This window comes from Syngnathus leptorhynchus, chromosome 3, assembly GCF_054491065.1.
Source record: "Syngnathus leptorhynchus isolate UIUO chromosome 3, UIUO_Slep, whole genome shotgun sequence".
Classification (NCBI taxonomy): domain Eukaryota; kingdom Metazoa; phylum Chordata; class Actinopteri; order Syngnathiformes; family Syngnathidae; genus Syngnathus; species Syngnathus leptorhynchus.
Window position 1 is genome coordinate 14,467,604 of NC_141197.1, and position 21,598 is coordinate 14,489,201.

The window sequence follows — 21,598 nt, forward strand, 5'->3', positions numbered from 1 at the left end:
TTTTTTTTTTAAATCCATGCGTTTGTGTTTGTGCGTGGGGCGCACGAGCGTCTCTTTAGTTGTAGTAGCAGTGTTCTAATTGCATAGCACTGTGCGGGACAGGTGGGGGAAGTGTCCGTGACAGTCTATTAAGGCAGGATATCCCTGTTGCCATTAGCAGCAGATTGCCCAGCCATTCGACGCTCTCTCTTTCATCCGCCAGGCGACTACTGATACCGCAATCCGTTCATTTTACTACTTGTTTGGCCAGTTGTTAAGTTATGATTGATGATAAAGTTTTAATTACAAGCGTGTATAGTCTTAAATCCCATTCATAAAGTTAATATCGCTATAATCAGTACTTCTGTGGAACTTTTTCATTTCTATATTTCTACTTAAAAACAAAATGACCAAAATCTCAGACATAATTATAATGCATTTTAAACCAAAAAGACGATTGTATTGGAAAAACTCAGTTCCAAGTTCATCATCAATATTCTTTCTTGTGTGTTTCCTGTATGTATGCATGTCCTCCATGTGTTCAGATGGTGGCAGTAACAGTTCAAGGAGTCCCAGAGGGGGTGCAGTCTCCAGTGGTAAGAGCTTTGAGCCCCTCCTCTCTTCACATAAGCTGGGTCCGACCTGTGAGTCCCAATGGAAGAGTGCAACGGTATCACCTGAACCAAACGGGTCTTGGCACCATATTTACACACACAGAAGCACCCGGAAATTTTACACTGACTGGTAAGAAACAGTTATCATCATCTTGTTGCTAACTCATGTTCGTTTTCCTTTGGCTTGTCTGTCACGTTCTTCTTTTGTAATCGACCTCTCACTAATTTGTTTCCTTCAGCCTCTTTTCTTGCCATCTCTTTGCTGCCGCAACGCAAACTTGTCACTCCCCTTAATACTCTTCCATCTTCCCTTCTTCCCTTTGTCATCTCCAAACCGTCTCCTTGTCCATCACGTCCTCTTCTCCCCTCTCTTCCTTTCTTCTCCTTTATCTTTGCCATGCATTTATGTATGGCTGCTCCTTGGGTGGAAGCCATCTAATGACCGAATATACATCTGATTTCCGCCACGCTCACTCTCTTATCCAGCCCACACGTGAACGCAAAGCACAAGCAAAAATTAACATAACACAATCCAAAAATCAGAACCCTCAAAAAAAAAAAAAACATGGCAGGTGCATATTGAAGTTGCATGAAATAAAAAACTACCATCTTCTCACTGTTGATCAGGAAAAGCAACACATAGGCCCTTTATTAATTTTTAGCTGTTAGGAGTTATGACATTTCATAGATAAAATTAAGCTCTACTGTTCAAAGGTACCCCATGTGAATCGATATTAAGCATTGCCATCATTAGCTTGCAATGAATGATTGCCTGCAATTATATAGATTATGGCATTAATCATGTGTTTAATTGGCCTTTTGTAGGCTCATTATTAATTCACATCGGCAGGGAATAGAGTATGTTCTTTTATTTATTCATGCTTTCTGTCTTTTTTTTTTATATATCACGGGCCGTTGTACGCACTCTGATTGGTACGGGCTCCAAAGTGTGTATGGAGAGAAATAAGATGGGAATTTTTCTTCCATCACAATCAGTGATGTACAGTGTGTAGCATAATGAAAACACATCCAATTCCATGAAAACCCCCAAATTATATACATTTACATTTAATAAACTTTTTAAAAATGAATTCAAGCACATCACACAAAATAAGCGCATAGAATAACCTTGGAAAGTTGTATTCAAGAATACTCAATTCATTTATTTTCTGTACATTACAATTTAGATTCACTTTGCATGTGCTGCTCTTCTTCTACATCCAAACAAGTTGGTGTGTGTATATCTGATCTCAGCATTCCGATGAAGGCACACAGACAGGAAGTCAAACTCTTAATTATTTAGAAGAGGTGTTATCAAAGCACCCCTCCCTCTTTGCTTCCTCATTCTCCTCATCATGAGTTCACTTATTCTGGTCGTGATGATTTCACTCATGATCAGAGTAGCTAAACTCACCTACTTGCTGTTCCTTACAAAGAAGCATAAGCAAGTTACGTGACTCTCACTGAGGCTCCTTGCGCTGACAGTTGGTCCCATCATCTTGTCATATTCTCTGACGCAAACAAGCAATGGCAAACTGTCAATAAAATTCCAGTTTGGATCAGTTACTTTTTTTTAATGCCTTCTCCTTCCCACGACACAAACACACAAAGTTAGCCAGCAGCCTCACAGTATGCAGCATGTTCTCAAAGTTCATCTCTCACAAAGGCACACTTTGGGATGACGATCTCGTCTCGTCCCGCCGCCATCCCACTGCCCTCCATTCGCTTTTCACTTGCTGGTGATCACTGTTAAAATGATTGAAGCTTCCTTTCCCTTTCCATAATCAGGCATATAAGCACATGCATGTACTGTATGGAGGAGAGTGCATGTAGGTGCACCTTCATCTGGATACACAAAACACACACACACATACCAGTTGTTCACCAGAAGAACAACACTGCCCTCTTTAGGATGAGTGATAAAGGTCATCCTTGTGTGTTGAGTAGACGGCACAAAAAATGAAGTTGATAAGAGTTTTAGCGTAATTGTTTGATTTTAGTGACTTTGTCCCATATATTTACTTTTCACACTGTCTACATATTTTGTATTCCAATTTCTGCCATCTTTGAAACCCCTTCCCAAGCACACTCTATTTTCTTGACATTTTATACTTGCCGAAAAATGATGTTTTAATTTACCGACTTCTGTCGGAATGATTCCCCGCTCGCTACTTCATTTAGCATTGAACCCCCAGACATTTACCATGCGAGCATGCGCGCACGCTTACTTACACACATCCTTAGCGACGCGATTAAACAGTGCATCATGGCCTTACAATTCAACCCTGGCTGACAGATTTTCTTTATTTAACCCAAACACAAGCAATAGTGCGAACACACACACACACACACACACACACACACACATGGCCATTGATCAGTGGTTGTTAAGCACGGAGGCCCACAAGGCATGTTAAGCAGTTGCGAGTGAGGGAACGGCGCTGTGTGTTATTCGTGCAATCGCACAGTACCGTCTCCTTTTCTGTCCTCCAAACTTGCACCGAGGGAGAGGACCAGCAGCAGGTCGGTTAGATTATTGACTAAATGATCGTATTCCAATACGTTATTGTTCCATTCTAATCAATATCACCATGAATATTAAAGTCACTTATTAGATGTTTTCAAGCCGAGAGTCCATTTTAAGACATTAAAAAGATCATCCATGTTTCTAAACCGCTTGGGGATAAAGAATTGATTCACTGTGTCTGTATACATCCATTAGATCAATATTATTTATAGCTTGACATGAATATATGTATAATATATGTAATATTCATATTTCTAAAGCACATATCATGGCAGTGCCACAGTCTATTGTTGGAGTCATCATTTGAGCGAAAACAGTTTTACGCCTTTTCGTTTGTCGTGAATTTGATTTGCAAGCTGTTGTGTGCAGTCAGCTGCTAAGTGAATGACCATAAAACATTCAGTCAAGTCTATCACACCTTGGAACATTTGCATTTCGCTCTTTTGGGTCACTGTGAGGAATGAATGAGAAAGTTTTTTTGTATTGAGTTATCTAAAATAAAATCATACAGTTAAATTTTCCAACAAATAAATCTCACATACACTTAAAGATCCACTCAAGTGGCTGTATGATTTTTTTAAGAGTGCGTAGCAAGGGGGGGCCCATAAATAAATCATGTCAGGACGCCGCAGCCTAAACGCATACCAAGGTATCATAATTATCATAGATCAAACGCTGATGACATTACAGCGTCGGACCGCTTCCATCCCGTGTCAGCGCCGCAGCTGCCCGTCTTTACGTTGTTTCATTATTGAGTTATGGCATGCATAATTTAGCGCGGACAGATATGGATCCATCCGTTGAGAGTGGCAAGAACGAAGGGAGGGGGAACTCAATGCGAGAGGACGGATATGTTTGGAAAACTGTTATTTTTCCTACTTTTGCAATCACGTCACCTTATTGGGCTTTATGCTTTTTTTGACTCATTCGCATAATTAACCTTTAGCTTCCAAACTGCTGGGGTCAAACCTGACAGTCTGAATCAAAAACTGAGTTAGAAGTATGTAGTTTGTATATATACACTGAAAAAAGTGGTGTGTTGAATTTGCCCAATTTGAATGTATCAACTGGATAAACTAAATAAAATCATCTGGATCCAGGTATAATTTTAAAAAACATGTATAGGCTACTTAAAAAAAAGTATCTGAATCCAGATAATTTTATTTTTTTGCAAATTGAGTAAGTTGAACAAAAAATTGTTTCTATACTTTCTGATTTTTATTTTTTTTATGCTGTAGGTTTGCAGCCGTTTACAGACTACACTTTTGTGCTAGTGGCCTGCACAGCTGTGGGATGTGGCATCAGTTCACCTTCCACAGGACGCACCCTGCAAGCCTCCCCCACTGGTACACACACACACACACACACACACACACACACACACACACACATTGTTATTTTGGCCACCCTTTTCATGCTGCGTTCAATGTTTTTAGTGACTCGTTTGTCCCTTCACACCCCTCCCTTCGCTTATTCCGGTGTCTTCATGTCACTGACGGCACCGCCACATAAATCAATCACATCAACTTAAATTAATTAAAACTGTGTAATTTACAGTAACCTATTCTCTGTCTAAGACACGCGGGTTGATCATGAGAAAACCGTTTTAATTGGAAACTGAAAAAAAATGGACTGACATCATGAAAATATCATAAATTATTATCTTTTTTGAAAGTCCGGAAATCCTTCAGGAGCGGATGTGATTTACTAGTTGTCTCCCTGAGCTCCTGGAAAATAATGTCTTGTCTTTTTCTGTCATTCAAACATAATGGATTGTTGCTTGTGTTGTTCAATAAACTGCACTTTGTGCATAATTAAATGTCACAGTATAAAATATCTAAGTGGGGCAATTCTTGGTTAAAAATGATGTCTGGCTGCACAAAAAACATTTTTATTGTGGGAGTTTAAAAGCATTTATTTAAAAGCCTGTGCTTATTTACATCAGCGGGGCAGCGTCATGCAATATGTATTAAACACACGATGCTGTTTTGTATCCTCTGTGATTTTGTTTGTTTTTAAAATTTGATGTGCTGGATCAAAATCTCCAATCCACAGCAACTAAAGAATAACTTTCTGTGCTTTCTATCCAACCGGAGGTGTGTGGTCGAGGCCAAGACACATGATCGTCAACACATCTGTAGTGGAACTGTTCTGGGATCCGCCCGTCAGACCCAACGGACTGGTCACCCGGTACAGACTGCGCAGAGGCGGTCACACCATTTTTACCGGGGACCACCGTGACCAGAATTATGCCGACGTTGGCCTCCTGCCAAACCGCAGGTACATCTGATCGTAAACACGGGCCCTGCAAAAACCACACTGCATTTGTAGCTTCGTTGAGAATTAAATTCCAGATTTGCATGCATGTTTATGCGTATTCTTAGTCGGGGTTATCCCGCTCGAAAGGTTCCGCTCTCTGTCCGTCCGCATCTCCCTCTGTGGACTGCACTCTCTATACGTCTGTTTGTGCCATTTAATGTGCAAATATTTGACGTGGCCCATGATGCAAACACACACACACATACACACGCTGCCTGTGCAGTGAAATCACAAATCTGATCTGACTTTTGCTTGCCGACAGCAACGAAGCGTAGATTTTGATGTATTTGTTTATTTTCATTTAACCTTTATTAATTCCGGGATGGATTTGCCGTTTTTAATTATAGGGGGGTGTAAAGCCATACATTCACTCCCACTACCTGTTTTCCCCTCATCTTCTCTGTGTTTGTGGATAGATGAATAGTTCAAAATCATCATGGATGTAAGAATGTAAGGACTGTACGTGTGTGACGTTTCATTTTCCCTAATTCCATACTGTCTGCCAGAGGGCATTCCCAATATCCACTTCACCTCCTCCCATTCTCTCACTCTCACCTCATTCCCATCCTCCACCTCCTTCTTTTCCCAATTTAGCCGTGCAACGGAGAATTACACCGGGAGCAGCGGCCCCATTATCGTGTGTCCAGGCATGACTTTGTGCACGTGCACGAGTCTGCACCAAGTGGCCATTGATTATTTATGACAATGTTGATTAGCTGTCACTTTGCTTCGGCACTCCAGGAAGTGTCTAAGATGACGAGAGAATTAACCTATTCCCTGTGGCGGGCCCCACAGGACACACACACACTGATGCAAATAGTCCACTCACACGCGTGTCATTTTATTTTGATATGTCATGGCGATGTTTGCGTTTAAGCGATTATCTTGCTGTGATGTTTAGATTTATGCTCCATTCTTTCTTTATTAATTCTCTTTCCATCACTCTTTGGTATCGTGTCGACTCTATGTTTCATATTTTTATGTGTGACCATATGAGTTGTTTTAATCCCTTTTTTCCTGACTGGCTTCTAACCCGCCGCCGAGGTGCTAATGGCCTTCTGTTTAAAACGCTCAGCCCAGGAACAATAACCCAGCACCGCCACCTATTAATGCATGTGTGCCTGAGTTTATAGCAAATTAAAGGCTTTTAATGTTAAATGGCGGCCCACTTACACAGCTAATGTAGGCTTTTGCGCCAGCCGGCCGCGCGCTCTTAAAAGGTAAATCTATCTTATGATGTCATGACCGAGAGAGGTAGCGAGCGTGCCGGTCGAGGTGGCGGCGGGACGGATGGAAAAGTGCATGAGGATGATGAAGAGAGGGATGTTGACTTGATTATTTTTGTGAAAAATAAAGCTTTATTTACATTGCTGTTTTCAAGGGACGGTGCCATAAAAAATAATTGGGGTTGAAGCAAATAGAGAGGAAAAATGTTAGAGGGTACAATTAAGATTGATCTGTGGTTATTGTGCAAGAATGATTTATTTTAAAAAAGAGTGTTGCACTCTATGAATTGAACGAGCGACGTGAAGGTCCCAATGTTGCCAGGGGTGAGGTTATATATCCCTTAAGGGTAATGAACAGGCTCTTCTAATTGACTCCGACTTCTGCAGCTAGTGGAGTGAAGAAAGAGCAAATGTAATGTGGGACCCAAGGCTGGTTCAAGTTGAAAGTATTACATTTTGAACCAACTTTCTTGAATATTTTAAAACAGACATTGTGCCTTTATGAGTTTTTATCCTTTAGATACTCACTGATTTGAATTATCACAAGATAGTCGGAGATCTCACATTTGACTGAGAGACATTTTTAAAGGCCATTTTGCATGGTTTCCAAATAGATCCACATTTAAGGCATTCGAATGTTTAAATGGCACAGAAATTGCCTCAAATCAGACTTGATCAGACTTTCTCAGCAGAGAATATTTACAGTATGTCACAGTGATGTGAGAAGAGCTAATCAACTTAGCCTAGTAAAATCTTTACCATAAGAACAAGAGTGGCTCAAGAACAGAACCTTGAGGAACACCAAACTGCAATGTAGTCAATAAGGGCACATGGAAAAAAAAAAAAACATGTTTTTTTTTTGGTTTTTTTTTCCCCTCACCAAATAATATAGCCATACAGGTCATGAGCCTAAAACACTTCAGGAAAGGATGAAACATGCACTTTGTACATAGAGATACATTGTTTTGTGTAAACATTCTCTTTAGTGAATTCCAATCATGTCTCCCGCTATTTCCTTTTCAGATATGTTTATGAACTGGAGGCCATCACAGGCGGCGGCTCTGGTTTGAGTGACAAATATGTTATAAAAACACCATACTCATGCCCCACTGGGATCCCAGCCCCACACAACGTGACAGTCACCGGCCCCCATTCCATCTCCTTGGCCTGGGACCCTCCTGGTGAGTAGCAGTCCAAACAGATGGATGGTCATTTTCACAGCGTCTTCATCAAAATGACATGCAAATTAGTCACCATTGTCACTGTGTTTAATGATATAATTAACTATAAAATACATATTTGTCTTATCATGACAGGCGTGTGTGCGCGTGCATGTGAAGAAACATTGTCATAGACGCCATTATTTAACACCAATAAGTAAAAAAATTAAATATGTGAAATCAGAACAATAATAATAGGATGCTGAGCAGGGAGCATTTCCGATTTGAATCATTTCTTCCTCAGGTCAAGCACAAACAAAATCCCAAAGTAGTTTACTAGTCACCTTCTGGCCTCTCGGGACCTGTGCACACACTGCTTGCATACACTTTGGTGGCATGAGTTTCATGCTTATGGGCTACTGATTGTCTGCCCTAACCCATCTATCGCCGCTCATTAAGGTCTCATTAGCATGATTTCCTATCTCGGAACCTGCTTATAGGGCCAACCAGCACAGACACTTCACTTTGTTCAGCTTTGTGTGCCGTTTTGCTTGGGTATATTTCCAGTGTGTGTGTGTGCATATCACAGTGGAAATATTTCCATAGGCAGGTCTATTCTATTGTCATTACGGGTTGATTTTAAAGGTGAGGAAATATCGTCTGGGTTCTCACGCTTGGTTAACTCCCAGAGTCTGGAGTGTCTCCAACGTGTGTGTGCGTCTGTGTGTGTGTGTGTGTGTGCATGTGCACCTTGCTCTCTGACAGTGTGTCTGGGTATACATACATGTGATTGCATATGCATACATTAACAGTCAAAGCGCTGACGTGTGGCCATTAATATGACGAAATAAATGTTTTCATCGGGGTTGCATTTGTGTATACGGCTATGTTTTGAGAAAGAATGACTTGAAAATCATACGTCAGATTTATGTTGGGAGAATGTGGCATATTTATAAATATTTTTTGTGTGTTTGGTCTGTGGTTGTGTTACTATTAAAAGTCCAGAGACACAAGTGCAGAAGTGTGTGTTGCACCTGTTGGTGGGAGGGTGAATAATTGAAGTCTCTCATTTGTCCGGTAATCAGTTCCTTCTCAAAGATATCTAGAGTTCATGAATGTTGAATTACCCATCACAATACAGTTGGCCTGAATTATGTAAAAACCTTCAGGGGGAATATTAACGCTGTCTACGAGTATGTGTGGTCAGTGTGTTTCTGTTTACTTTGGTGTGCTTGTGCCGGGTTGTGAGCCCACAGTTAAGACTTAGCAGTTTTCATATAATGCAGAATTTTGTATGGTCAAGTTGTGGTCAATATTCGCAAAGGGGACTTGGTTTATCTGTAAACACAGAATCAAATTAGCTATGAAATGTTTAATCTTGACTTTCTTTAGAAGCTCTGCCGACAATAACATTTTTGCCAATGGAAATTGAGATCGGGATTATAAAAGTGGATTGATGATAGTATTGATTGTGTGTGTTTGTAATCTATTTTTCCACAGCCCATTTCAACAATACCCAGCCCGTCAATTATAACGTCTTGTTGAATCCCGGACGTGAAGGTGCCACAATGCATGCTACAGGCCAAAAGCAGAACATCACTGTTAAAGGACTTCAACCATTCACTGCTTACGATGTCCACGTCCAGGCTTGTCAGAGTGGTAAGTGTACAATGCAGATATGTATATATATATATGTATTTTTTTCTTTTTTGAATTTTTTTTATTTATATTATATTTTGTGTCAAGCTTTACCAATCGCACGATATCTAAGTCTCCAATGTGTTAATATTCCATTGTGAATGGAAAAAATATGAACCACTACATGGGAAAGAAAATCATTGATGGTGCCTGCCATACACCCAAATTGATATGCTAACGTCTCTCAAGATTCTTCAAATATTTTAAAACAGCCTTGTGGCGCTTACTCAGCAATAAATCCATATTGAGCCTTTTCCTGGGGTTAAAGTATTGAGTCACTACAGTCTCTTGTTTAATCACAGCCAGGTTAAATGGCGTTGAGGTCATTATGCCGGTTCGAAAGGTCCTTCTGTAAGCTCTGTACAACTCTTGACTGTATATTTGGAATTATTGACTTGCTGTTTGTAGATGATTTCTTGGTATGACCTTTTCAGAAATGTCACCAAACTGTCTTGTTTTGTCCCGTGTAGGGGGGTGCGGCGTAGGAGAAGCTGCGCATGTTTGCACTTTTGAAGCTGCGCCTGAACATCTATCACCGCCCTCGGTTAAAGCAGCCGGTTCAAGTTTCTTGGAGATCCGTTGGTCTCCCCCAGAAAAACCCAATGGTATCATCACGTCCTACCATATATACAGGTAAATCGGTTGACCTCATATTTCAATGATGGCCTATTGCTTTTTAAGTGTATCGCAGATGAATGGAGTTCAGATTAGCCTCGAGGTTTCTGGAAAGATTCATCTTCAAGCAGAGCCTTCTCTTATGTGTGTGCATGTGCTTGTGTGTGTTTTTAGTCCCATCGAAGGTCGCGCTCTGCTTGTTGACCAAAGAGTGTGTGATCTGGATGCAGGGTCAGATTGGACTAAGACCTTTAAATCCTCAGAAAACATACATTAGCATAGAAGCACACATAGGGACTCTGACACACCTGGCATGAGGACACTTAGCTTGACAGCCACAAAAGTAACGATAATTCTTTACGTTTTAAGTACGTTTATTTTATTTTATTGACGAGTCCTTCAACATTTGACATAACGGCGAATCATCACATGTCAGAAGTAAATGTCTTTGTTCACAATTTTGTGTCACTGTAACAAATTAAATTTCATTTATTAGAATTAATAGCTATCTGTGAATACTCAAATAGTGATCTGTCTGAAAAAAAGGTGGTGTGGAACATCTCTATGGAAAAATAATATTGCATCAAGTAAAAATCAAAAACACCCTAAAATAATATCCTTGATAAAGTCTGGTTCGATTTAGTACCTTGATTTGATCTGTTCTACCTTTAAATTGTGATCTGTCAGGTCCCCAATGGAAACGGTGGAGGAACTGTTGGTTTTTATCTGGTCTAGCGGACCACTAGAGTTTTTCGACGCCAGCCCCTCCTTGCAGCCGTTCACCTACTACCAATACCGGCTTTGTGCCTACAATTCTAAAGGCTCGGTTCAAAGCCAAAGCACGTCAGCTCGGACCCTGTCAGCACGACCAAGAGATATGACCACCCCTGCTGCCACACCCACTGGTGAGTTAAATTTTATTCTTTATTTATTGAACTTAAAAATATCTCATGATGAGCCTGTCGTTCACAGGTGCATACTCTATCCACCTGAAATGGAGTGAGCCACAACAGCCTAACGGTGTCATTTCTCACTATAAACTACTTTACAAGAAGCACCAGCTCGACCCGACATTCAACTCACCTGCCGCGCTTGCTCTTACCGTAGAGGTAAACGTTCACACTCTCAAATATCTTCTTTGATACCTTCTTCTTCTACCAAATACCTTCTTCGCTCAGGTTCTACTGGTTCTGTTCATGTGTATGTTTGTGTTTGGATTCCATCACAATGTTCCTTTGTGGAGATGACATGTAGGGCTAAAGCAAAAGGCCCCAAGATAATTGTTCGAATATGAGCAGTCATTCGATAATGAAAACGGAAAAATGTTGGTACAGAAGTAAAAGAAGCGCTTCGGACCTCAAAAAGGGTGAGGCGGGGTAATAGATCAGTGAAAAGAGGGAGGAGAGTGAATGGAGGAGAAGAGATACAAGTAGAGATCTATATTCTAGACAAACGTGTGGCCTCTTCTTCTCCCTCCGTGACCTTTGGCTTGTCACTCATAATTAATACAAGATGTAAATGGAGACCTTTCACCTTCTCATTGATATGGAACACTGTTTGTGTGTGTGTTGGGGGGGGGGGCTCATTGACATGGCATAGACTTATTTTGGTGGCAGTCATTTGTCACGCACCTGCCGTCATCGCAGATGCTCTGCACAGACACACAAAGGATGTCAATGAAGGATGGATTAAAAAAGGTTTCAACATGGATTTACTGTACTTGCTTATAAAATGCCATTCAAGACTGATGGGAAGTTGTTAAGAAGCCACTTGGAGTTTATGAGGAGGTTTGTGTTTAAGTCAGAGTTAGCAAAAAAACAAACAACATGGCTGAAATATGATAGCATTGACTTTATTTCTAAGAGTCACAGATTTGTGAGTCAGCACTCAGAGGAGCAGCATTCCAGTGCTGTTCTGAGGTTGTGCGACTTGTGCAGCCTTCAGAAGCAACAAATAACAAATTACCCCAAAACCACACACACCTTTAAATTGCTTCTATTCACATCCCTCAATTTGCTGCCAATGTTTGTGTGTGTGTTCATGTACACGAATGCCCTTTGGCCCTGTATGTATTTGTGTGTGTATTGATATGGAGCTGGGTTTGGGAACTTTGCTCTGTGCCAGCCCGGCTGATTAATGGGGTCGTCACGCCAATCGGACGGAATGAGGGTACGGAGCGCAGGCGGCCTGCTTTGCTAGCCCCCGACACGCTGTTTGGCACTCTCACACACACACACGCACGCACGTGCAATCTCACAACGCACATTTTCTCTCGCCATGCCTCGCAAGTCAGTGACAGACGTGTTAGTCACTCGGACATGGCTGTCAGGCTCACTTTCTTGCATTCAGGCTCTATTTTTGGACCTCCTCTTTTTCTTCTCCGCTCTCCAATCCGATTCGATATCTGTTGTTATCTTTGATGAGGACGTTGTAGCTTGCCTGTTAGCAGAATTTCACCAAAACAACCATAGCAATAACCATTTCACTCATTTTATGTGATTGGTTGAGATTTTTCCATATGATGTAAACTATAGTAAGTCTGTTGCAACATCCTCTGAAGTTGAAACTAAGCACAGGAAGAACAACTCGGCAGGTCCTGAGGAGACGGACAGGCTTGGGTTTGTTCAGCCTTGGCGGAGGTCTAGGCTCTACTGCGTGCCATTTTGCTTCTTCCGAAGCTTTTCTCCGTCCTTTTTATAGTTCATTTCCACACTAGAACGATTCTCATTACTCAGGTTTAATTTTTGCTTGATCACCACATTTTGAGAGCTGACTTTAGAGGACAAAAGCCACACATTTGTTTAGTGGAGCTTGCTTCTTTCTTTCTTTCTTTTTTTTTTTTCATTGATCAGCTTTCTTAGTGCTTCCAGCTCCTCATCTCAATTGACCAATAAGGCCACTTTCTCATCCGTGTCTGGTCGCATTACTTTTTTTTCTTTTTTTTTTTTTGTTCCCTCCCATTATCTCCTCTTTACTGTCCCGTCCTCTATATCTCTCCCTCCCTCGGCTCCTCCAGATGTTTCACTCTGGCCCTCGGGACCCCTTCGGGAAAGAAGATCATGTGTATGTATGTGTGAATTTGTGCATACTTTTTTTGTGGATACACTCCATGCGCTTATGATGTTGTGTTCACGGATGACTTTTTTTTTTTTTTTTTTCCCGTGCATCAGTATTTGAATGTGTCTCTCTTATGTGTGCCATATTAATACATGCCATTGATCAGAGCAGGACCCCTGACAGTCATCATCCCTGAGAACCATCTGGCCGACGCCTGACGCTCCCTCACCCAAACACAAGCTGACACCCTATTAATCTGCTAGCGGCATGCATACGTACGTGTGTATGCGTACGTTTGTATGTCGGCGTGTGTGTGCCCGTCTGCGTGAACCAAGACATTGTTTAATGTGGATGTTAGAGATTAAGTGTAAGTGTATGCGCTTACATTTTCGCCATGCACCTGCCTCTGCGCGCGTGTGTGTGTCTATGTATGCTTGCCGTGCACACTCATGCAAACGTGCACACACATCATCCGCCAACAACAGCCGGTGCGGAAGGGAGCTGAAGGGTGCTTGGAAATTAAGGTTATTACACAAATTGAGCCATATGGTCTAAATATTTCAGAGCTGAAATTTACTAGGCAATAAAAATGGCCCCTACCTCGGTAATGGTGTAAATTACAGCTTAACCACCAGCGCTAATGATGTCCTTCTGTACGCCCCGTAACCAACCGTACATGAAGGACACATTGTTTAAAAAACACCCCAGGAAAGGCGGTGGAGAGAGAGAGAGAGGGAAAGAGGGAGGGATGGGCAAAGGGGCAAGAAGGAAATGGGGAAGGAAGAGGTGAGAAGAGATGAAAGTGGAGATGGAAGTGGAATTAGGGAAGAAAAGAGGAAGAGATTGATGGAGGGAGCGCTAGTTGGAGAGCGAGCAAGCAGCATGTTTACAATCTGTTAGTTTATCATTAAGGGCCCATCAGAGAGCACGGGCCAGCCAGCCAAGTATGTTTCAAGCCAACATGTGCTTTCAAATATGGCGCGCCTACACTTCATCATACACCCTTGGAAGATGTGGCAGGGAAATAAATGATCGTGATAAACATATGCCGTACAAGCACGCAGGGTGGATACCATCATTTTAGTGCCACGCCCACCTGAGAGTTACATATTGGAGATGGCCCACCAGACGTGGGTGAAGAAGGGCGGATTCTCGGGCTTTGCCCTTGCGTTCCTTTTTTAACGAGCCACGGACAGAAAGGAGTGGGGAGAAGAGGCGGCGAGGCGAGGGATGAGGAGGATGAAAACAGGTGAAGAGAGGAGAAGGGATAAGAGGACTCGCATGCAGAGTTCATTAGGGCCTCCGGCCTATCGGACAACTTCGTTAGAGGTCTTCAACTCTGATTGGAGGGCTCTCGGCGTTTTGCATAAGCGGCCAAATAATCAGGCTGCTCCTCTTTGCGGCAATCGTCTGGTGTTTTCCCCAACTCCTCCCTCTCCGTTTCCGTCTTTTCTATACCTCACTTCTAAATAACAGTTGTTATGTCTTTCTCCTCATCCATACCGCTCACACTCGTGCAAGTGATAATTTCTCAAGAGAGGTTTTATATTGCTTCTTTGGCCAGCTCGTTCGCTATCTCTTAGTCCCGGTAATGACAGGTTGGGTGTTATTGTGTCTTGTGAAGAGCCTGGACCATCCAGTGTGCTGCCCCTCCACTTGTCCTAATGGCAGCCACTATATGATGGTCATCACTTCATAGTGTGAGAGTCTGTTTGCTTTTTTTTTTATTTTTGGAGGAAACTGCTACTTGTCTAGTCTAGAGGAATAATAATGCCTCCAACATGCCATCACTTGGAATCAAAACAAGAAAGTTAAAAAGCAACATGCACACATTACAGAACATCATCTTCAACCTTCTACTCTCATCTTACCAGACTTGGATTGATTGATCTTTAACCACGTCACAAGTAAACAGGCACTGTCAGAATAGCATGTAAATATTGTGTTCCCGCGGTTGGAATCCGCCAAAGCTAATTTTGGATGTCGCTGTGAAGTGGACATGCTTGGTCCAGACCCCTGCAGTCCCTCGCTACCTCTGTGGCGCATGCCTAATGGCACGCTTTGGGTCTGCTTGCGTGTGTGGTCTAAAATGTGTGTGTGTGTCATAGTTTGTCTAACTCACGATGACAGGGCATTTGCAAACATACATACGGCAATTGTTCCAGCAACATCGAATTAGGCATGCACAAATAAATGCGTACACACACGCACATGTGAAGGAAGCTTGCCAGCTTGGCATGGGGCACCAAAGAACAGCACGCAGTCAAAGTGCTCTCACCTCCGAAACCTCCAAAAACAATTACAACGCCGCTCACGCCGCAGCTTGCGCTAATCGACCCGACGACAGGACGCGGTTGAATTGAAGTCCAATGTGATCCGTGTCTCCGCTTTGCCATACAGACAAAGAATTGCGACACATGAGCAGAGGCGGGCCGGCGTGGTGCTTTGTTATCTCTCCGGGACTTAATAGAATGGAGCAGGGAGGGCAGAGGTGGCCTGTGGAGCGGGACATACCCGAGACCCACCAGTTGGTCCACGTTCACCATTCATTAGACACGGCTCGCTCTTGTATGATCGCTCACTTGACTGCTACCTGTGCACGTGTCAGTGAGAGAGACAAAGAGAGAAGAAGAGTACACGTGTGAGTACGTGGCCATATGCTAATATTGCTCTGTCCCCGTGTCTCTGCAGGGCCCCGGTACTGGCTGGGGCTTTTGTGAGATAATCAGCATAATTCTTTTGACAATTACACATGGTTACTCTTAATTAGTATCACACACTTGTCCCCGCGGCTGCACCATGCCTCTCCACCTGAATATCACGCACACACGCAGAGAACCCAAAAAAAAACAAGATGCGCGCGGATGTCGGCATGCCCGCAGGTTTATGAAAAGTATTTTGTGCGCCAGTCCAGACACACCAAACAGAATGTGGCATCGTTCTATATTTTCTCGTTGGTCCTTTTTTTTTTCCCCCTCTCTGTGGTCCCTCTGCATTTCTCTCCCCCTTCCCCCTCCGTTGTCGTGATTAACTGGAGGTTGTGGTCATTCCCACATACGTGTGCTTTTGCGCATTGATTTTAGGTTAACCTGAACCTTTCTTTTCATATCTCACACCAAAGGCAGTCTGGCTTTCTTCACATTGACCTGCGATCTTTGATTCTAATTACCATAAGTGTAACTCACTTTATACGCGTGATTAGATAGGAGACTGTGGAACCTCGACGCTTGCTTGTAAACCCATTCCATCCGATACACATTTTCCCCTATGGAATAATGCAAATAGAAAATGTTCCCAGGCAAGATTGTTGTCATTGAACTAAACCAAACATTGGAAATCGGAAAAAAAACTGTGTTAAAAATAGCTAGAACTATGACAAAATTGTCTTTTATTTCCATCTTTTATATTAATATCATACATGAGCGTTCAGGGTTCATCTTACATTTATTTATTTGGGTTTTGCTGTACGTCCGTACACAAGAAGGAAGGTCAAGCAGTCCATTGTAGACATTTGAATGAATACAATAACTCATATTTAAAACAAAAAAAGAATGAAAAACCCCAAACTGCAACCCTGTTCCCGGGTCAAACTGTCACCATCATAACTTTTAACTGATCAGGCATCTTTTCATACAGTGTGTGAAAAGACATTTAGGCAATTAAATGTGTACACAATTTTGAGGTTACAAATGGTACACAGTGCAAGAATTTGTCATCCACGTTCCAATTTAATTACCGTAATTTTCGGACTATAAGCCGAACCGGACTATACTACTAACTCGTGATTTCGGGTTCAAAATTTGCGAAAAAATCGCGGCTTATAGTCTGAAATTTACGATAATTAATCTAATAAGTGAAGGTTTACTAAAGGTACCGCTATAACACATTGACACAATAAAAAACTGCAAATTGCATGCATGCAGCACTACATTAACAAGGAGAACCTCTTTTTGTGTCGTCCTTCACAGTACAGTTTTATTTCCTGTTACCTTGCGCACCTTAAACCTTGTGTTACCTCATCTTGTTGATTTCTTCAAGTGTTTGCCTGCATGTGCGCGTCTGTGTGTGTTAAGGGACAAATTATTATGAAGGGGGCTGTTAATGGAATGTAATAGTAGTGCGCTTCCGAGTTAAAGCGTTTGATTACAGCCTGCTTGTGTGTGTGTGAGCAGTTAGCGAGCTGATGTGCTCAATTTCCTGGCGCGCGTGCAGCGAGGAGGCCATTAATGCGAAGCGTTCCAGCGATAAAGTGTTTGAATGTATTGCCATCTAGAGGCGTGTAGGAGAGTCTCGGCGCTCCTATAAAAACGGCCAGCGCCAGATGCTGCTATTGACAATGTGCATATGTTAAGCGCTTTATAGGCCACATGCCTCACATATTTCACTAGCTTTTAAGGTGGAGAGATCTCTCATTCGCGCTCACTTAATCCGTCTCTCCCTTTTGTAACATCTATCTCTCTCTTTCCCTGCGACTCTCTCGGGCCGGCCTGCTCAGTCGTTCAGGGTCTCCCTCCCCTCCTTCCGTCTGTCGCGCCGCTTTTTATTTGCTTCACCTGTTATTTACCTACTCAGCTCTTCGCTTTTTTTTCCCCGCTATCACTCTTGCCTAATTCCCTGCCCTCAATATCATTACTTATGTACTTTGTTTTATTGCTCTTTTCAAGTCCCTCTCTCTCCTTTTTCCGCTGCAAACTTGCAGGAGGATTTAGCGTGCGTCTCGGGTGTCCGGGGATTTATTAATCCTATTTTACTGCGTATGACAAACATGTCGGCTGGCAGACATGGAGACAGTCAAGACATGTATTGGGCTCATTGTTCGGGCACTTCATCCTTGGTGCCACGGCACGCTGATTTGTCTGGGTTCTCCTTTGATTCCGTTTGAGTCGGAGCCATTTGGATTCCCTCGCCACTGCATGGAATTGGCCTAACAGCTAATCTCTTTATGCGAGCGGCTGAATATATTTAAAAATAATGATTTATTATTTTCTCCTAAACGTCTACACACATACAAAAGTTGCTTTCGATCTCCATTCCCAAAAAGCATCTCATTCCTTTTCAAAACGACAGCGCATTCCTTATCAATGAATAAATGATGTTACACACACGGCTGTTGGAGCGAGTGCCAGCTTTTTTGGTTTGAATCCCGTTGCCCGAAGCTACTGGCAGACACGCTGTGTCTCTGTTTGTTTGCGAGAGAGCTATGAAAGGATGCACGTGTGATACAAACACTCAGCAGGCTTTGAAGGCAGCCTTAAGGGACGAGCGTCTGCCAGTCCGTCGCTGCCGCTTCCTACTCGTTCGGTATGTTGTAATGTTGATATGCCAAATCCCCATGACACATTATTTTAGCTTGTCATTGTTCCAGTCTTTCCTTGTTGTGGGAAAATATTTACGCTTTGTTTGCGTGACTATGACAGTCTGCTTGTTTTTCCTTTTTCATCTTCAGGGTTTAGTCCTCGAAGCAACCATTTTTGGCCTTGAGCCCGACAGCGAATATAGTCTACAAGTGGAAGCTGTAAATGAAGCAGGTTGGATTGTGACGACTGAGTTTAAAATCTTTTGCAAACATCTGATTCGCTTTTTTTTTATGTTTATTTTTTTAACTCCTTCAGGGAGTGTGTCAAGTCGATGGGTTGGTGCGAGAACCCTGGAGGCTTCTCCTGCTGGACTGGCTAACTTCAGTGTGGAGCAGAAAGAGCAGGGCAGGTCATTGCTGCTCAACTGGGATCCACCAAGTTCTCCAAATGGAGTCATCACGGTATGTGCCGCTCAATATCCAGACATGTTAACGAGACAAGTAAACCTTACCGCTTCCTCTTCTCCATCAGATGTACAATTTGTACAGCGAGGGCAACCTGGAGTTCAGCGGGCTCTCACGCAGCTTCCTGTTTCGCCGCTTGGAGCCTTGGACGACGTACACTCTGACTCTCGAAGCTTGCACGTCAGCAGGGTGCACACTTAGCCCACCTCAGCATGTCACCACTGCTGCAGCTCCACCCGCCTCGCAGCCCCCACCTGCTCCCCTTTCTGTCAGTTCAGACCACGTGTGGCTCACCTGGGAAGGTCCCGCTCAGCCCAATGGGCCCATCGACGAGTACCACTTATTGGGAAGAAATGCCGATCAGGTGGGGAGGGGGAGAAGCAGAGAAGAAGATGCTAACAGAGAAAAAGTACGTGGAATGGTTCCTCCTGGTTGATTTTGATTTCCTTGACGAAGATGTCATTTGCTATCTTTGTCAATCACCCAGGTGCTGTTCCGAGAATCATCCCCACAAGAAAACGACACTTTCTCCTACACAGTGATCGGGTTGCGTCCTTGGACTCGGTACGAGTTCGCCGTACGTTCTCACAACCCCGCCGGCCACACTCAGAGTTCCTGGGTAACGGTGACAACCAGGCAGGCCCCGCCTCGCGGCCTCGCCCCGCCGACCGTGAGTCACCTTCAGGGCAGACCCAGTGAATTGGTGGTGTCATGGGCACCTCCTCTGGAACCCAACGGCGTGCTCCAGTCTTACAAGATCCAGAGGAATAATATCAACTTCTCCTTTAGTTTTGACCCAACGGTACTAAGCTACACCGACGAGGATCTTCTTCCTTTTGTGAGATATAGGTGAGGCCTTTTCAAATGAGAGATTAAAACAGCATACGAATGGAAATACACAGTCAGGACCAGAGGTCATACCGAGGTCAAAACCGTAAGATCTGCCTATGTCAGAAATGAAACAAATAAAAACACTATTATCCTTTTCTCTGAGGTTGAAACATCAATTGTCAATATCAGACTGACTATTAATACATTTTGAATGTCATCCATAATTCAATGTTGACAATTTTGGAGGAATTTTTGGGCCTATGTTAAAATTGCGCCTGTAAAATGAACAGCCTGCCATGTTTCTTTTTCACTCTCCTCCAGCTATTCAATCACAGCGTGCACATCTGAGGGCTGCATCATAAGCCCTCCCACCAACATTACAACCTTAGAGGCTCCCCCCACAACCGTGGAGGCTCCCACAGTGACCTCCATTACATCCCGCAGTATGGACATTTCCTGGACTCCACCACCCACCCAGAATGGGGAGGTGACCGAATATGTACTCGAGGTGAACAATGAAGAGGCTTATCGAGGTAGAGAACTGAAGACTGCGCTGGTAGACCTTCATCCTCACACGCCCTACCAGCTTATCCTGCTGGCGTGTACCAGCGGTGGATGCACGGCCAGCGCACAAACATCCAAAGTGACCGAGGAGGCTCCTCCTTTGGACATGCTCGTCCCCACTCTAAAGGTACATTAGCATACATAATCAACAGTTGGCTGATGCAGCAATTTATCAAGAATCATGATGCTTAGGCAGATATCCAGCCCGTTGTTGTTCTTTGACAATTAGCAATACATTCTGAAGGCCATTGGAAACAGTTTTCAATGCGACCTGTAACTTTTCCACTGAAGGTCACCGGTCCAGAGTCAGTAGAAGTAAGCTGGGCACCACCACAGAATCCCAATGGCATCATCACAGGCTACGAACTCCGCAGAGATGGCCAAGTAATCTACGTGGGCTCGGAGACTCATTACCACGACTTCACTCTTGTGCCCAATGTGGAGTACAGCTACTTTGTCAGGGCCAACAATAGCCGAGGAGCTGTGAGCAGCGCTGAAGCCTCAGCCAAGACTCACCCAGCCGCCCCTTCGGGTGTCGGGCCCCCGTTGCTGTCACCTCTGGGGCCCAATCAGGTTAACCCAAACGCACTGAGTCGCCATTCAGCTTATCTTTCTGTTTAAAAGTGTTGACCTGTGTTTTCTGTGTCCTGTCTAGGTGAAAGTGGAGTGGAATATTCCCGCCCGTCCTAATGGAGATATTATTAGTTACACGATATATCACAGGGAGCCCGTCCTGCTCGGTGGGAATAACACCGTGTACACTCCAAAGGACGACGCCTTCTCCGAGAGACACACCACTCTGCGGGGGCTCGCTCCCTACCGCAGGTTTTTGTGCAATTGTTTCCGATATTATCAATATACTGTTAGGGAACTAAGTTGGTTGGGTAATTCTAAATGAACTTCACACATGATGTGTGTCTTTTAAGCTTTTTTTTTTTTTTTATCCTGCTGTCTTGCATTTCTCTACAACAGCTCTAACGCTTTACTTGCTTTGGTTATCGCTCCCCACAGTATAACAAAATTACACTGAAAATTCCATGGACCAGAATGCCCTTCACGATATTGGATCCCAAATTGAAATTGCTCATGCAAAATAGTATGTGGAGCATAGAGAACTGCTGAATCAAGCTAAAATTAAAACACCTTCCTAGTTTTGTTGGATTTTATAGCCATTCCCCAATAAAATTTGGTATTTAATGTCGCAATATACACTCACTGACCACAATATTAGACTCAACCAAACGTGT

The 21,598-nt window shown here is 43.2% G+C and overlaps 1 protein-coding gene across 1 annotated transcript in view; it reads left to right on the forward strand.

Moving 5' to 3' along the window:
* The window catches only part of ush2a (Usher syndrome 2A (autosomal recessive, mild)), a 113,395-nt gene that overhangs the window by 84,518 nt on the left and 7,279 nt on the right, over positions 1-21,598 (forward strand). The window contains exons 68-82 of the mRNA XM_085907901.1: positions 525-723; positions 4,359-4,466; positions 5,217-5,400; positions 7,689-7,846; positions 9,326-9,484; positions 9,994-10,156; positions 10,826-11,043; positions 11,111-11,247; positions 18,642-18,723; positions 18,808-18,953; positions 19,024-19,365; positions 19,444-19,805; positions 20,109-20,478; positions 20,643-20,924; positions 21,007-21,176. Of these exons, the coding sequence (XP_085764027.1) occupies positions 525-723; positions 4,359-4,466; positions 5,217-5,400; positions 7,689-7,846; positions 9,326-9,484; positions 9,994-10,156; positions 10,826-11,043; positions 11,111-11,247; positions 18,642-18,723; positions 18,808-18,953; positions 19,024-19,365; positions 19,444-19,805; positions 20,109-20,478; positions 20,643-20,924; positions 21,007-21,176 (3,080 nt within the window). The remainder of the gene's footprint in view (positions 1-524; positions 724-4,358; positions 4,467-5,216; positions 5,401-7,688; positions 7,847-9,325; positions 9,485-9,993; positions 10,157-10,825; positions 11,044-11,110; positions 11,248-18,641; positions 18,724-18,807; positions 18,954-19,023; positions 19,366-19,443; positions 19,806-20,108; positions 20,479-20,642; positions 20,925-21,006; positions 21,177-21,598) is intronic.